Source organism: Anabrus simplex, chromosome 4, assembly GCF_040414725.1.
Source record: "Anabrus simplex isolate iqAnaSimp1 chromosome 4, ASM4041472v1, whole genome shotgun sequence".
Taxonomy (NCBI): domain Eukaryota; kingdom Metazoa; phylum Arthropoda; class Insecta; order Orthoptera; family Tettigoniidae; genus Anabrus; species Anabrus simplex.
In genome coordinates, this window is record NC_090268.1 from 61069258 (window position 1) to 61087960 (window position 18703).

The window sequence follows — 18703 nt, forward strand, 5'->3', positions numbered from 1 at the left end:
TACAACGTGCAAAATACCTCGGTACAAGGAGAAATCGAAGAACCAGATTTAGTGCAGATGGAAGATGTCCATGGCGGAGATTGAGTGGGCCACTAAAGGAATGAAACGAGGCAAGGCAGCAGGAATTGACGAGGTCACCATAGAAATGATAATAGCAGCAGGAATAGTTGGTCTACAGTGGCTGTATAGACTTTTCAGAGTGATATGGAGAGAAAAGACTGTTCCAAAAGAGTGGACAAAAGGAGTCATTATACCAATTTTCAAAAAAGGAGACAGGAGGCAGTGTGAGAATTACAGAGGAGTGACACTGATACCTCATACAGCTAAGATCCTTGAAATAATCTTGGATAGACGAATAAGGGACAGAGTAGAGGGAAAATTGGCAGAACACCAGTATGGATTCCGAAGAGGCAGGTTCACATTTGATCCAATATTTACATCGCGTCAAATGATGGAAAGGTATTGGGAATATGGAAAGGACATGGTAGTAACGTTTCTAGATATGGAAAAGGCATATGACAGTGTCCCAAGGAATTTAGCATGGAAAACATTGACAGAGGCACAGATTGGGAATGAAACAATGCAGATGGTAATAGCATTGTATCAAAATTGCAAAAGCTGCGTTAGAACCAAAGTAGGTCAAACTGAATGGTTCAGAGTTGAGACAGGCTTAAGACAGGGAAGTGTATTGTCTCCCTTACTCTTCATTATCGTCATGGATAGAATTCTACATAATATCAAGAAGATGATGGACGAGCAAATAAAGTCTATACTCTTTGCTGATGACATTGTAGTTTGGGGAGATAATGAAGAGGAAGTACAGACACAGATATTTATGGAATGAGGAGATAAGAAATTTTGGAATGAAGATTAGTACTGCGAAAAGTAAAACTTTTATCATGACAAGAGGTTAAAATTGAAATAATTGATGAAGAGATTCAACCTATTCAATACAAAAGAATAAGAAATGTAGTGAATTACATTCCCATTAAATAATTGGTAGAAATGGTACCGGTTTCAACCCTAGTCCAGGTCATCATCAGCCGATTAAGACGAAAAACAATGCATAGGATCAGTAGAAGAGGCAGTATAAAAATGGAATGGGGGTAGACACTGTAAAACTTAGAAGAAGTAAAATGCAAATCACTAGTGCTGCGTGTGCTGTGCTACCGCTCAGAGAATTGCACACCGTTTTCTTTTGAGTGATTTGCATTTTACTACTTCTAAGTTTTACAGTGTCTACCCCCATTTCATTTTTATATTGCCTCTTCTACTGATCGTATGCATTGTTTTTCATCTTAATCGCCTGGTGATGACCTGGACTAGGGTCGAAACCGGTACCATTTCTACCAATTATTAAATGGGAATGTAATTCACTACATTTCTTATTCGTTTGTATTGAATAGGTTGAATCTCTTTATCAATTATTTCAATTTTAACTGTAATATTCTTCAATACGGAACAATGAAATTTTTAACTTTAAATGACAAGAGGTAACAGAAAATCCAGAGAAAAATAAGAAATGAACCTCTTGAAATAGTGAAATTTTTTTAATATTTGGACAGCATTGATATCACAAGATTGAAATTTGGATGGAGAAATTGATTTAAGAATACAGCAGTCTGCAGGTTTCTACCAGTGTGTGAGAGACATTGTATGGTACAAAGATGTGCCAATGAAGTGCAAGAAGGTTTTATATTCGTCCTATTATAAACCTATACTGACCTATGCTTCAGCAGCCTGGACGTTAACTAAGCGGAACCAAAGTAAGGTACAAGCAGCTGAAATGAGGTTCTTGAGGAGCGTACAGGGAAAGACAAGACGAGATAAAATACAAAATGAGGAAATAAGGAGAAGCGTGATAGTGTGCAAACTTCAAGAAAAGATTGATATAGCAAAGCTAAAATGGTTTGGACACATGATGAGAATGCCAGGAGAGGGAATACCAAAGAGAACATTCATGGATACAGAGACCGGAAAGAGGCCTAAGGGACATCCTAGAATAAGATGAAGAAGCTCTGTTGTGGACTGTTTTGCAAATAGAAGAGTCGATAGCAGTAAAGTACTAGAAGAGGAATGGTGGAAAGATCGAGGGGAGGGCTTTGGTACACTACCCTACCCAGAGAGAATCTGGAAAAGGGAATGGATGAAGAAGAAGGCAGACTTATATCATCATCTTTTTTTCAGTGTAGTAAGATTGTTAGGTGGCCGGCCCCGTGGTGTAGGGGTAGCGTTCTTGCCTCTTACCCGGAGGTCCTGGGTTCGATTCCCGGCCAGGTCAGGGATTTGTACCTGGACCTGAGGGCTGGTTCGAGGTCCACTCAGCCTATGTGATTAGAATTGAGGAGCTATCTGACGGTGAGATAGCGGCCCCGGTCTAGAAAGCCAAGAATAACGGCCGAGGGGATTCGTCGTGCTGATCACACGACACCTCGTAATGTGCAGGCATTCGGGCTGAGGATCGGTCACTTGGTAGGCCAAGACCCTTCAAGGGCTGTAGTGCCATGGGGTTTGGTTTGGATATTGTTAGGTAAAAGTCAATACGGACCATAAAAGACCAATAACCCCCTGTGGGTGGGGGACGCAGACGAAGAATACACCCACGGTATCCCCAGCCTGCCATAAGAGGCGACTAAAAGGGGCGACCAAGGGATAATCAAATTAGATCCATGAGACTACTTGTAATTAGTACCACCACGCAGGAAACACCATGAGTCGCTTTTACTTGCGCGTAGTACCACTATGTTAGGTACAAAATAGGTTTGTGATTCGTAGCAACAGTGTGTGGCTCAGGTTGCATTTTACAGTACCTGTGATTCGTACCCTTATATGTGCGACACCATGGTTCTGCCTTGCCTGTGCTTAGTACCCACTATGTGAGGACACCATGGGATAGTGCGAGTCCCTGTGGTTAGTCCACTCGTGTGAGGAACTCCATAGGTTTGCATTGCCTGTAAATAGCGCCGCAATGTGCAAAACACCATAGGTCTGTGTTACATGTGCGCATTACATTACCTGTGAATAGTACCATAATGTGAGGAATACCGCGAGTCTATGCTACTTTTGATTAGTACTGCAACATGACAAATAGCATGGTTCTACTTTCCTAGCGATAAGTACCATTATGAGGGGCCAATGACCTGGATTTTGGACCCGTTTAGACTACAAGCATCATCGATTCAGTATTGTGCTTTAGAAGCAGTCCCTTGGTCAGTAATACTATTGTTTAACGCTAGTTTCCAGGAATGTGGGGCATTGCGGGTCAGATCCACTGATTCTTTTAACTTTATATCCATTCATTCTTCGTCCTCATGTTTTTGAATTCTGGTCAGTGGAGGATTATGGATTTTTAAATTGTTATAATATTTTGTCTCATTTCGTACCATTAGAGGCCGAGACCTAGATGCTAGGCCCCTTTAAACAACAAGCATCATCAAAAGACCAATAAAAATTGGTCAAATTAATAAATCTTCTTTTACATCTCATAATAATTAAGACTTTTAAAGTCAGTTCTCTTATTACATATAAATGTTATAAGTGGATATTACGGCGATTACCTGCATTATCAGTGAGATACAAATGATATCAAAGAATGTGTAATTTTTTGTTATTTAGAATTGGAGCGAAAGCTGGGTGGACTCAGGATATCTTATTCATAAGTTAGAAGTAACAGACATGAAAGTAGCAAGAATGATTGCTGGTATAAACAGGTGGGAACAATGGCAGGGGGAACTCGGAATGAGGAGATAAAGGCTAATTTAGGAATGAACTCGATGGATGAAGCTGTACGCATAAACCGGCTTCGGTAGTGGGGTCATGTGAGGCGAATGGAGGAGGATAGGTTACCTAGGAGAATAATGGACTCTGTTATGGAGGGTAAGAGAAGTAGAGGGAGACCAAGACGACGATGGTTAGACTCTGTTTCTAACGATTTAAAGATAAGAGGTATAGAACTAAATGAGGCCACAACACTGGTTGCAAATCGAGGATTGTGGCGACGTTTAGTAAATTCTCAGAGGCTTGCAGACTGAACGCTGAAAGGCATAACAGTCTATAATGATAATGTATGTATGTATCTATGTTAGAATTGGAAAAGAAGGTTTCTAGACTTTTTGTTCTTTAATGTACATACAACATGGTTGGAAACTTGGTGTATGTTCTCCATCTTTGTATTATCAATTTATGGAAAATACAAAGTATGTAATAACTTGATCATGGATATGTAAATTGTAATTATGAATATTATGCTCGCAGCTGATGAACCGTAATCCTCACATGTGTAGTTGCTACTTGCTACAGAGGACTGGGGTCGACTGTTGTTTCTTCTGAAGGGTGAAGGGAGGCACCAGTACGGAGACTGTTCTTTTAGTAGTGGCGTTAGTAATATTTTGTCAGTTTTTTTTTTTTTTTTTGCTAGGGGCTTTACGTCGCACCGACACAGATAGGTCTTATGGCGACGATGGGATAGGAAAGGCCTAGGAGTTGGAAGGAAACGGCCGTGGCCTTAATTAAGGTACAGCCCCAGCATTTGCCTGGTGTGAAAATGGGGAAACCACGGAAAACCATCTTCAGGGCTGCCGATAGTGGGATTCGAACCTACTATCTCCCGGATGGAAGCTCACAGCCGCGCGCCTCTACGCGCACGGCCAACTCGCCCGGTTTTGTCAGTTTTTAGATTAGCCGTGCAATAATTGCGAGTTGTTGTTAAATTTAAAAACAGAAGTTCATTCAGTGTTATACTGGAAAACAGTGAAGGAAGAAACTCTTAACTTGTGGAATATTATTGTTTAATTCAAATATATGAACAAAACTTGAAGTATTTGTGGCTAAAAATGACAATTCCTTTTGCATTTTCATGTTGATTTTTACTTTTTTTTGGCAACAATATTGAAACTATTATTGGTCTAGATACTTAGTAGAATGCTGTTGTAATATTGTTTAGGTTATGTATGTACAGTACACTTACACATACAGTACAGTACGTTCATTCATACATACGTACATACATACATTATCATAAAAACTGTTATGCCTTTCAGCATTCAGTCTGCAAGGCTCTGTGAATTTACTAAACGTTGCCACAATCGTCTATTTGTAACTAGTGCTGTGGCCTCATTTAGTTCTATACCTCTTATCTTTAAATCGTTAGAAACTGAGTCGAATCATCGTCGTCTTGGTCTCCCTCTACTTCTCTTACCCTCCATAACAGAGTCCATTATTCTTCTAGGTAACCTGTCCTCCTCCATTCGCCTCACATGATCCCACCACCGAAGCCGGTTTATGCGTACAGCTTCATCCATCAAGTTCATTCCTAAATTAGCCTTTTATCTCCTCTTTCCGAGTACCCTCCTGCCATTGTTCCCACCTGTTTGTACCAGCAATCATTCTTGCCACTTTCATGTCTGTTACTTCTAACTTATGAACAAGATATCCTGAGTCCACCCAGCTTTCGCTCCCGTAAAGCAGAGTTGGTCTGAAAACAGACCGATGTAAAGATAGTTTTGTCTGGGAGCAGACTTCGTTCTTACAGAATACTGTTGATCGCAACTGCGAGCTCACTGCATTAGCTTTACGACACCTTGATTCAATCTCACTTACTATATTACCATCCTGGGAGAAAACACAACCTAAATACTTGAAATTATCGACCTTCTTCTAGCTTTGTATCACCAATCTGACATTCAGTTCTGTTGAATTTCGTACCTACGGACATCAATTTAGTCTTTGAAAGGCTAATTTTCATACCATACTCATTGCACCTATTTTCAAGTTCCAAGATATTAGGCTGCAGGCTTTCGGCACAATCTGCCTTTAGACCAAGTCATCAGCATAGGCCAGACTGCTTACTACATTTCCACCTAACTGAATCCCTCCCTGCCATTTTATACCTTTCAGCAGATAATTCATGAAAATTACGAACAGCAAAAGTGAAAGCTTGCAGCCTGGTCTAACCCCTGTAAGTACCCCGAACCAAGAACACATTCTATCATCAATTCTCACTGAAGCCCAATTGTCAACATAAATGCCTTTGATTTTAATAATCTACCTTCAATTCCATAGTCCCCCAGTATGGCGAACATCTTTTCCCTCGGTACCCTGTCATATGCTTTCTCTAGATCTATGAAACATAAACACAACTGCCGATTCCTCTCGTAGCATTTCTCAGTTACCTGGCGCATACTGAAAATCTGGTCTGAAACCACACTGGTTTTCATCCAACTTCCTCTCAACTCATAATTTTTTAAATTCATTAATGTTTGTCAAATATGCCAAATAACATATCAAAACAGGTTACAGGTAATAATTGCTATTTCTTCAAGTAATTAATGCTACAGAATGCTAATTTTAATACATATCAGCTTTGTTATAAACAGAAAAAATGAATGGTATAATTTCATACCTCTGTCATTTCATTACTTGATCATTTTAGTAAAAAAAAAATTACTTCAAAGCTTTCCATTTCAGATGAAACAATGCCTTCCCTACCCCATAATGTTATTTTTTTTTCAAGATCACTGGTATCTTGCAAGTACGCGAATGATCTCGCCTTCACTAAGTCAGCGTGCGCTTTGGTGCATTTCGGGACAGCTTGGTGCTCACAGTAGTCTTCTTCCCCTTCCTCACTCCTCTCCTCCCATGCTTTCATCATACAGTTCTTCAATTGTTTCCACTCCACATGTGGCTACATCAGAATCGACCAGCACGTAGTCTTCAAAATCTATGGAGACGGCATCATTTTTGCCCCTTAATTGCTCCCAGTCTTCATTAAAAGCATCATTGTCATCACTATATTCAACACTTGCACGGGGATTTTCAGCGGGGTCTATTTTTCCGCAGCTTGTAGCTGATAGTTGAAACCAACATTGTGAAATAAAATGAAATGGTATATGGCTTTTAGTGCCGGGAGTGTCCAAGTCCGGCTCGCCAGATGCAGGTCTTTTCCGTTGACGTCCGTAAGGCGACCTGCGCGTCATGATGAGGATGAAATGATGATGAAGATGTCACATGCACCCAGCCCCCATGCCAGAGTAATTGAGGAATGGAAATGGAAAACGACGTAACTGCCGCAAATGTCATTTTGAGGTTTTTGTTACGACGTGAGTCTGTGTGTTGTGGTGATCTCTCTTGGAAAGGATTCATGTACCAGAAACATTTATATTCCTTCCAAGCATGGTACACAGATAGCGTTAGGATTTCAAGCAGACACTAGTGCCAGTAACCGTGGCTTGGAGAGTGACACAAGTGCCTAGGGAGGTCCGGTCGTCGATGTGTGTAGTGCCACAGCTCGCATCACATTTCATTGTACTAGCCAGTGCTGTAATAGCGGTTGTGTGACATGTTATTACATTGTGTGTGTGTAATTCAGATGAACTGACATGGAACCTTATACATCTCTGAAGGCTTATAAATCAACGATAAACAAAGAGCGTAAGGAGAAACGTATCACTGGTAAACCTTACACAACATCTACAGGTCGTGAGATTCCTGGCAAGAAAGCACCATCAGAACAACTTACAAGTGTAAATATGCTTGTAAGACGTTACTACCGAGCTCGATAGCTGCAGTCGCTTAAGTGCAGCCAGTATCCAGTATTCGGGAGATAGTAGGTTCGAACCCCACTGTCGGCAGCCCTGAAGATGGTTTTCCATGGTTTCCCATTTTCACACCAGGCAAATGCTGGGGCTGTACCTTAATTAAGGCCACGGCCGCTTCCTTCCCACTTCTAGCCCTTCCCTGTCCCATCGTCGCCATAAGACATATCGGTGTCGGTGCGACGTAAAGCAAAAAAAATAATAATAAAGACGTTACTATGCGAGTACAGGGAGAGTCTGTTTACCCAGTTCTATACTTTTGGCGAAAATGAGCAAGGTACATAACTTTTAAATAGACTGGAACTTGTGAACATAAACAGAAGATGACACGGAACATACAACCATCCGTCAGAAAGTAAGAGACAAGTAGTGTGCTACAGTGTCCATAATGGAAGAGGTGAGCATGTGCAAGTGTACAGTAAGGTGTTCAAGGACGTTTTTCTGTGACAAATCGACGGCTTCGGACACTTTAAGAAAAGAAAACAAAAGGTGTTACGGTTTATGAAGACGGAAGGGGGAAATGTGAAGGCTCAAACAGGCATAAGGTTAAGTTCAACACAAATGACAGGGATCTGGTGAAAAACCATATAAATTCCTTTTCCCGAGAATGCAGTCATTTCGGTAGGAAGAAATCGCAGAAAGAATATCTCAGTCCCGATTTAAGTTACCACCAGATGTTTACTGCGTTCAAAGAAAAGTATCCAGACAATAAGGTGACATACAAATACTATTGCGGCATCTTCAAGACCGATTTTAAGACGCTCTCCATTACTAAACCCAGAACAGACACTTGCCAGCATAGTGACAATCCTGCAGGTTGCTGTGAAAGCCACGTCTTCAGAGTCGGAATGATACAAGACCAACAGTGAATTACAGCTACGTGCAGAGCAAGCGGAAAAAACGCAAACACTTATGAAAATTGATATCTGTGATTCTCAGTTACCCACCAGTAGTATCTGCACAGCGAGTATGGGTATGCAACAGGTTCTGTTCATTCCGACGCTCATGCATTCCAGTATGTTTTACTCACGACAACTAACTTGCTATAATCAATGTATACATGTTTCAGGCACCAATGACAGTTTCATGTGCTTGTGGGATGAAGGGAGCGGAGGTCGGGGGGGGGGGTAATGAAATATCATCTTGTGTATTCAAAGTGATGACGTCCGGATATACAAACAAACAAAACGTTTTTATATGGTGTGACAACTGCACATCACAAAACAAAAACAGGATGATGATAATGACACTCATTTATTTAGTTGCTAAAGACCATTTTGATATTATTGATTTAAAATTCTTAGTGTCCGGACATAGTTTCATGACATGTGACAGGGACTTCGGTCTCATTGAGAAAAGGAAAGGAGTAATGAAAGCCATGATCCCAGATGAGCTAGAGGCCGTCATTAAGTCTGCAAGACCAAAAAAAATTAATTCAAGATAGTTAAAATGTGTAATGATGATTGGTTTGACTTTGGAGCTCTCGCCAACGAGTACATTAATACTACCAAGCTGCAACTCAGAAAAACCTCACACATTAGAGTGAGTAACCAACACCCTAAAGTAATACATGTCAGAACGTCATTTGATAGTGATTGGGTGTCCTACATGATAATTAAGAAAACAAAGAAAATATGGGGGCTTCCTCCACCATCACAGCTTCCCCGTGTGCAGAAGCATCATCATATCAGTGCAGAAAAGGAGGATCTGCTGGCGCTCTGTGACTACTTAGATGTAAAGTATATAGGTTACTGTCGTCAGCTGTGTTGAAAAGAAACCGTGTGTTCATATTCATGCACAGTGTAACATTCATATGCGGATATTATCCACTTCATAACACGTCCTGCACGTATTGTATGTTTCCTTTCATAATGAAGATCAGTGTTCTTTAACATGTTCTATGCTGTATAGGGAATTTGTTTGCAAGATCTAGGCATAGAAATGAATGATCAAGTTATGTCCAAAAGTAGCCATCTTCCCAATGTAAGGAAGGTCTGACAGATACTACGAGACAGAGAAGTTCAGTCATGGACGAAGTTGCTGCACAAAGAAAAGGGCGTTGGTCTCTTCCAGGAATACACACCAGGGAACAAATAGATAAGAGATCACAGAGGCTTATCCTGTGTGGAATGGACATAGGCCATCAAGATGACAGCGAATGTGTGCACCGTTCGCTACGTGCCAGGAAGGTCCCAGGACAACACCCTCTGTCGGCGTTGCCACAGAGAGCACGAAACTCTTGCCCATGTCCTGGGAGCCTGCCCTCATGGGGAGGTATTGAGAGATTCCCGCCATCATACAATACGACACATGATTGCGACCTCACTGAGGGATCACGGTTTCACGGTGCACGAAGAGGTCTCTGGCCTAGCTACCGACGGGAGTAACAGGCGTTTTGACATGATAGCCTTTCAACCAGCTAGCAAGCAAGGACTAATCTTAGATCCCACAATACACTTAGTCACACGTTGGCCAGGCCGAAGAGGTGGACGCCGAAAAGAAGTCAATTTACCTGCCAACTGTAAATGACAATACTATAAAGATAAATATCACCTAGACAATATTTCCATCCATGGACTCATGATCGGAGCTTGAGGTACAATCCCTAAATTTCTTGTACCGCTATGGGATTCTCTCGGTCTCAACCGGACACAACTTCACGACATCGCTATCGCCACAATACGAGGTTGTGACCATATTCCGCAATCATCTATATAACATTTGAAGAATCATACATCGTGCCATATCCTAAATTCAGTGCAGATTTATTCCTGAGCCTTGTGGTGGTTATTTTCTATCTGCCACACTAGCAAACTCAACAGTAACTTAGAAGACAAAATACTGTGTAGTCGACATACTTTGTCCTTGTGGCAGCCTCCACATGGGGGAAGTTGTATTAATAATAATAATAATAATAATAATAATAACCTGCACAATTGTAAAACTTAACTAGAAATGTGTCATACATATACACTTTTCACGTTAGATAGTATGTAGGCTTACATCACAATGTATGAGAGATAAAATGTGATGAATACATACATAGTATATACCACTCAATAAAATGTTCCTAAATGCACCGAGTACGTTCCAAAACAGAATGATAGGTCATTCATTATTGTGGTGCGTACCGGCCTGGAAAACGTCGCGTGCCAGCAGAGGGAAATGGAGAAAACGTAAGTGCCATATTTTTGACAGCAATCGTTTTGTCCATATTTCTCCACTAGGTACCTTCTGGCACTTAGGTCGTTTTCCATTTCCACTCCTCAATGAACCAATTATACCACCATTATGGAAACAGTTCTCTACAGTAGGTTGGGACACCTGCTGCCAAGCTGCCACTGTGAAATTGATCACTTGTAGAAATTTTTTTTTTTTTTTTTTCTCACTTTTCCCCGGTATTCAACAAGTACACAGCAGTTTGCATTAGGCGTTGAAACATTTTATTATCCCAAGATCAGGAGACTGCAACATGCTGGTACAGTTTGGGAGGAAATGCACAACTTTCACACCACAAAAAAACTGACATCCTGTGCATGAATGGCACAATTATCCACAAAGATCCTGACTTTCCTTCCTTGTGGCCCATAGAGGCATTGAATGATGTTAAATATTTTGAATAAAATTTCAGGGGTCAACTGGGCCAATGACCTAGATGTTGGGCCCCTTTAAACAACAAGCAATAACAACAATCACTTGTTATCAAAGCCTTTTTGTTAGCATGATATTTCACGGGTAGTTTCTTCATGTTCTTAAAACAGCATAGTTTTAATGACTTTCACACTGTGACTGGCTATGTTTTATTACTGCTATCACTGTTGACGCACAATGGAATGGGTAGTCGATCTTTCAAACTTTTCTCCCCATGGCAAGATTCACCCTTCAGTGCCAGTGTCCTGTCCAGAAGGACATTTTATAAAGGTAGAGTTTCATCTGTGTCATATACTGTTTGTCACACAGCTCTTACCCTGTACCAGCGATGGCAATCTTCCAAACCACAGAAACACATTTTCTGGAAATCTTCATGAAGACTAGTCCATGTTGATCTTTAAATAGAGCGACCCATCCATTTCATGCAGCAACATTATCAATGTTTCCCTCATAATATGGTTCCATCTATAGGGATATTGGAAGCCCTTGCTTGCTGGTACCAAGTGTCCAGCTCAGCAAATGTAGATTCTCTCCTGGGTTTTCTTTCTTTTACTTGAACTGCCACATTTATCAATTTTCTCTCTTACCTCATTCTTCTCGGCAAATATAGAGATTAATGTTGAAGACTCTAACAACAATATATACACTTTTTTTTTTAATGGATTAGTTTCAACTTCTTCTATAATTTTCAATTGTTCTTTGAGAGTTCTTACATTTTCCACAGGACATTACATTTTATAAATAACAGTACACACAGGAAAAAAATTAGAAAAACGGAATGTAATTACGAATGGTAGATAATATTGTAACTGCCACTCACAACCAAAACTCAGCACAGGACCATTCAGAATGAAATGAAACAGCACAATGATGCCCTTAACGCTTTGAGCAGAAGCCTTGGCACCAGGAGGCTCATAGGTTGCACATGAATAACCTGCACGCTGCACTCCAGCCGAGATACTTGCCCATGCCTAGCAGCTTCGAATCGCTTGTACATTCTTGCATAACAAGTTACCACTATTCTATGCTAGAGTATTGAGCTGTTGCTTAAATTCAAAAAAACTTTTGCATATATTTTTCTCATAAACGACCAGTACAGGAAAATTGTGGCAGAGAACAAATATTTTCTTTTACGATCGATGCAGTAAAACAGCTTGAGGAACAATGGATGCGGGGAAATTTAACATTTATGTGGAATTTATATGGAACATTTTCGGGACTGAATAAATTGAATGATGAATACAGGAAAACTTATAGTCCCAGGAATGATGCATCATGATTCTATTGTACATCAGCTTGATATCAGTAGATTTACTGGTACAGATGAGAACTCGTGTGGGACAATTTTTTTAGTTTGTTCGCTGATCTCATTGCTGTGAGAATTTCTGTGTCTGGATGTGTTGCTGTCTGCTCGTGTAAACTCTGTACTATGTTATTGTCACTTTTATAATATCTGTGCATTATGTTCCATGGAATAGCAGCTCATGCTTACATATTGTTTGAGATGGTTGATCCAAGCTAGAAATTATATTCAGATGTAATTATGGATCTTCTTGTGGACAACAATGAAAGTGTGTGTATATACTGTTAGTGATGAACCTAGTTGTAGTGAAAATGAAAATGATGAGCCTAGCAGTAGTGAAAGTAACAATGACACAAACTGATTCTGAAGGCAATTTATATGCTGATAACTGTGGTATATTAGGGGCTGGTAACTGCAAGTTTTCTTATATAGGATTCGGTACTTAGAGTGGACAAATTTTTGGACAAAACTGTGCATCACTTTTGGATTATCATAGGTATTATTCACGGATTGGGTTTTACCGATGTGTGAGAAGTATAGTATGGAACCGGAATGTCCCAGAGAAATGCAAGAAAATTCTGTACTTATTGTGCTACAGTCACAAAAGGATAAAATGAGATGTAGAAATCAGAGAATTGGAGTCCCTAAATTGCAAGAGAAGATAGAGACCAGTAAGCTGAAATGGTATTGACACGTGGTGAGAATGGAAGAGGATAGAGTTCCAAGGTGAGTATTTATGGAAGGAGAGTATAGAGAAGTGAATAAAGGTAGAAGAAATATTGAAGGAGGGAAGGGAGTGATGGAGAGATAGAAAACTGTGGAGGTCCTTGATTCACAACCCAACCCAGAAGATTGGAACCAAGAAAAGGAGAAGAAAACGATTCACAGATGACATTCTCAATGAAACTGTTGCAGAAATGGACGGGTGTGCCAGTGAACAAATCAATACACACTTACTAAAAGTCTTGTGATTTTTTAAAAACTATTTGCTTTACGTCACACTGACACATATAGGTCTTATGGTGCTGATGGGATAGGCAAGGGCTAGGAGTGGAAAGGAAGCAGCCATGGTCTTAATTAAGGTACAGTCCCAGGGGTGAAATTGGGAAACCATGGAAAACCATCTTCAGGGCAGCCGACAGTGGGGTTCAAACCCACTATCTTCCGAATGCAAGCTAACAGCTACGTGACTCAAACCGCATAGCCACTTGCTTGGTAGATTGGTGAATTACAGTTGGGGCACCTCCAGATTCGATTTGACAGTTCCTTCTGGCTGGATAAGATTTTCTGAAACTCTACCTCCTGGCTACGATGAAGAATGGATGACCTGGAAGTCCCTGAATAGACTGAGATCTGGAGTTGGCAGATCCAAGGTTAATTTGGCAAGATGGGGCTACATAGATCAAGAAAAAATCCAATGTGACTACGGAGAAGACCAGACCGTCCAGCATATGCTCCAGTGTCGTCTATGTCCAGCCTCCTGCACAGAAGATGAACTATATCAAGCATCAAAAAATGCACTGGAATTGGCCAAGTTTTGGGCAAATGTAATATAGTAATTATAACTGTGTACAACATGTATGTTTCTGATACGAGAATAATAATACTGGAAGTTGGAGTGATGGCACCAAGTTGTTAATGAGAATCAGCTGATGCACAACACATCGTTAGACCCGAACCATGCTAAGCCATCCTTTTTTTTTTTAAGAATAAAATTAATGTTATAAAATCCTAGTTATCATGGATAATAACACACTTTGGCTTAGAATGTGAGATAAAACGTAACTACATACAGTTATCAAGAATGAAATACCCAGAGAATAGAATGCATGTTATAAAAACCGAAGTAATACAACTATTGATTACAAGTACGCAAGCAGGAGAATAATAATAATGTACAATATAAAAAAGCACTCAAACAGTGAATGAAAAGGTGAATTCTAACGTGAATACGAGGGGGGGATCAAATATAAACAAGGTTTTATTTTTTATTTAAGTTCATTTATTGAAAAACACAACGCAATTACAGTTTATTTTTCCACATAGTTTCCTGCTTAGGAAATGCATTTGTCCCAGCGTATGGGCAACGTAAAAAGAACAGGGTCGTGTCACCAGCCAGTTGCGCACGAAGTCTTCCACACTCTTGTCATCTTCAAAACGTTGCCCTCCTAGAGCTTCTTTAAGTGGTCGGAACAAATGGAAATCACAGGGTGATAAGTCCGGGCTGTAAGGAGGATGATCAAGTGTACTCCAGTGCATTTCCTGTAGCTTGGAAACAGAGCTACAATATGGGGCCGCGCATTGTCATGGAGGAGGATGACCTGACGAATCGGTTGGTCTCGTCTTTTGCGGCGATATGCAACCGTCGCCTTGTTCAACAGCTTGCAGTAGTAAGCAGCAGTGATTGTGCATTGTTCATGCAAAATATCAATCAGCAAAATGCCTCGCCGATCGAAAAAGAACTGTTGCTGGACCTTGCCAGCTGACAGTCGAGTCTTGACTTTCACTGGTGCTGCCTCCCCTTTCCTCTACCACCTTACTGGCTTGTTTGGATTCGGGAGTGTAGTGGTCGACCCATGTTTCGTCGCAGGTGACGATCAGACTCAAAAATGCATCGCCTTCTTCCACAACCTTGTTGTAAGCCTCTGACAGACCTCTAAACGTCTCAACTTCAGATTTTCGGTCAAAAGGCAAGGGATCCATCTGGCACACACTTTATGGAACTGTAGGTCATTTGTGATGATTGCTCGACAGCTCCCATAACTGATTCCAACTTGTTCTGCAATTTCTGATACTCTCGATTGTCATCAATAATGTCTTTAACCTCACGAATGTTTTCGTCTGTAATGCTGGTCTGAGGATGGCGATCGTGTTGCTGATTTTCCACACATTCTCGTCCTTCCTTGAACTTCTTATGCCAGACACACACGTCCTTGACAATGTTTGGTCACTGAACTGTGCAGTCAGTCTCTGGCAAATTTTCGCTGCTGTAACTCCTTCACAACAAGAAATTTTATAAGTCTGTGTTACGCAGTGGAGGGGTGCACCTGTTGCTCTGACATTGTGAGCGTTACTGACAAAATGGCGGGAAATAACTAACAGCACACTCTCTCCATTCCTAACAGTCCTGCCTAGGCATAGCAGAAACACCGGGCCAGTCCTACAGGAACAAAAAATCCTGTTAATATTTGATCGACCTTCGAAATAATTCACTTTGGATAACAATGTGAGGTACAATGTAAATAAACACTGAAGTAAATGAATATTGTTGAAGTTTTACATCTTGAAAGAGACTGCTTTTATCAAGTGTATGGAGTAATTTTTCCAACATAGTGTTCTCTTGTGTGGAAGTTTGAATAATTCTGCCTGTGGATAGAGTCTTGTTGAAAAGAATCCAATTCTGTAACCATCTTAGACTTATTTTTCCCAGAAGTTTTCCCACTGCTTGTTCATCAGCCAAGCAGGTTTGTTTACTTATGTTGATTATGATACTCTTGTTGACTTTTGTGGCTTCAGATGTTCTCTGAACCACTTGAGCAACAGGTAAGAAGGGTGCACTGTTATCTTTTTTCCTCTCAAAATATTTGCTTGTGTCGCACAACATTTCATGAGAATATCTGCTAAGAGGAGTTCCGCGACCGAAAGCCTTCTTTTTTCTTGTTAATTGCCCTATTAGCATCGGGTGTCAACAAGATAAAATAATTGCCTATGAAGGCCCCTAAAGATAACTTAAACAAAATGAAATAAATACTAATCTTTAGTTACGTATTGCATATTTAAATTGAGCTACACTAAAATGTACTACCCGGCCCCACGGTGTATGGGGCAACGTGTCGGCTTGTCACCCGGCAGCCCCGGGTTTGATTCCCGGCTAGGTCCGGGGTTTTTAATTGTAAATGATTAATATCCCTGGCCTGGGGACTGGGTGTTTGTATTGTCCTTAACGTTCCTTTCCTCACATTCAACACACTACACATCCTCCTTTCCAATTACACGCAGGTTCTATAACATGGTGCAAGTAGGGGCAAAAGATCTCTATAGGTCGACGCCCAGAACAAATAGCATTTTATTTTAAAAGTACTACACACTCCATTTTATTACTAAATACTGTGTAATAAAATTGCAAAATCAACTAAAAGAACAAAGGACAATAATCGCAGCCAGTAGCACATGGTGACTGAAAACAAAAGCTGACAACAGCCTGGCAACACTGGGTAGACGACCTTTAAGCACATGCGAATGCCAGACTACGATTGGCCAATTGTTAATTCGCATTTTCTTCACCAGTCTGCAGCACTCAAAATGTCGAATCAAAACAAAAAATTTAGAAATTGTACCTGGCATGATGTGTCTGGAATAAATGAAAGCCTTTCTTGGTGTTGTTTCAAATATCCACGGAGTTCAACCCTGGGCTGGAAATTCAAGATTATTGGTCCCCTGCATGAACAAAGACAATGCTCTTTTTTCAATTATGAATTTAGTCGCATTCATTTTTTCACATTTTCTGGATATTAAACATCAAGAAATATCACATTCAGAGAATGTTAAAATAATGTCTGAAGCAGTGCAGAACATTAGATCTAAATAAGTAAAATAGTTTAGATGTAATAATTGTTTCCACAAAACTTTGTAACACATAATAGGTTTCCTTGAGTATTTGCAGTGTGACCTGCCTGTGTAGCATAGGGTTTCTCCTTGCAAATTCAAAGGGTTAATTTAGGGTAGGGCAGTGGACAGTGCAAAGCATTCAGAATGCCATATGTTAGTGTTTCTGCACCAACTCTACCTCTGTTTAAAATGAGGGGATGATTATCTTAGTTTTAATTCCCTTTAAAACATAAACTACCACCACCACCACTGCTACTACATAACTTTAAACCCTTGTTTTGGAACAGCCTCGTTATGCTTTTCTCTTAATCTTTTGGCAGTTGTAAAACAACATAGACCATTGCCTCACTTGATCCAAGTTTGTAACATGCTTCTGAGGCCATTTCAGACCTGTTGTACATTAATTCTAGAATGCCATGACCATTTTGTTAATCTGCAAGGACTTATCACGCCCTGTATGGGTTACAGAGACTTACAATAATTGAAAATCTTCCACCTTTTTGATACTTTTGATACGGAAAATGAAGCTGATTACTTGCAACCTGTATGGGTTAGTTTTGCTATTGGTTGTACGTTGCACCAACTCACAGGTCTTGTGGCAACAAGCTTTATGTATTATTTTGGTTTGCTTGTTTATAATTGCAACTATTTTTTTTGTTCTTGTTTGTTACAGGGTTGTTAGTAAGACTGTTGAAGATCCTATTCTTCATCACATTCATGACAGTCATTTCACTCTTTATGCTGTATACCATTGATAAAGAGAGATTCCTGCTGCTGCAGGAGACTGTGTTGAACTTAGCAAACACTACAATTGCTTCTCTACCGGAACCTGTGCAGAAACATGGGAAGCAGCTGATTGATACAGTTGAGCCTATCGCAATAACTTGTTATCGTCATGCTGCTACATTCAGTCATCAGGCTTATGTTAAAGGAGAAGAATTTTATATTTGGTTCAGAACGGATGAAACTGTACAACAGTATATGGAAAGTCTGAGAAGTATTTGGGATATGTTGTGTGTCAAGGTTGGTGAAACTTACCGGACGATAAGTCAGCAAGTTCCAATATATGTTGAAGTTGTGAAGAAAAAATTATTCTAGTATATTTGGTTTTGATCACAAACATCAAAGCTTTTCTAATCATCACAAATTTTGAAGTGTGTTTTTATATGACAGATTGTGACATTCCATTATTTTAGGAGAATTGTGCAATGTTATCTTGTTATTTATTTAACATCAGAGTGCATATGACAGTGAGAATATACTGGTAATGCCTTACACCTTTAAGAGTTTTGATGCTACCTGCCATAACCTGAGTGCTAATAAAATTGATATGAGTGGAATTGTGTTTCCTATATTTTCTCTATGTTCTGTTCACAGTTAATAGAAATGTACTTTTATCTCCAAATTTACCTTCATTTCCACATTATTATTTGTTGTAGCATATGCTTTGTTTTGCTTCTAAGAACTACTTATTTTTGCTATTTATGATGAGCTGGTATTTCAGCATTGTTGGTTAAGTATTGTATTCCTGAAGTACCATATTTACTTG

The 18703-nt window shown here is 40.1% G+C and overlaps 1 protein-coding gene across 3 annotated transcripts in view; it reads left to right on the plus strand.

Annotated features, from left to right (window-relative positions):
- LOC136871616 (leucine-rich repeat-containing protein 59) overlaps window positions 1-18495 on the plus strand; it is a 101649-nt gene extending 83154 nt beyond the window's left edge. For all 3 annotated transcript variants that reach the window (XM_067145079.2, XM_067145080.2, XM_067145081.2), the window contains exon 7: window positions 17828-18495. In XM_067145079.2, the coding sequence (XP_067001180.2) occupies window positions 17828-18252 (425 nt within the window). In that variant the 3' untranslated portion in view covers window positions 18253-18495. The remainder of the gene's footprint in view (window positions 1-17827) is intronic.
- Window positions 18496-18703: the final 208 nt, after the last annotated feature.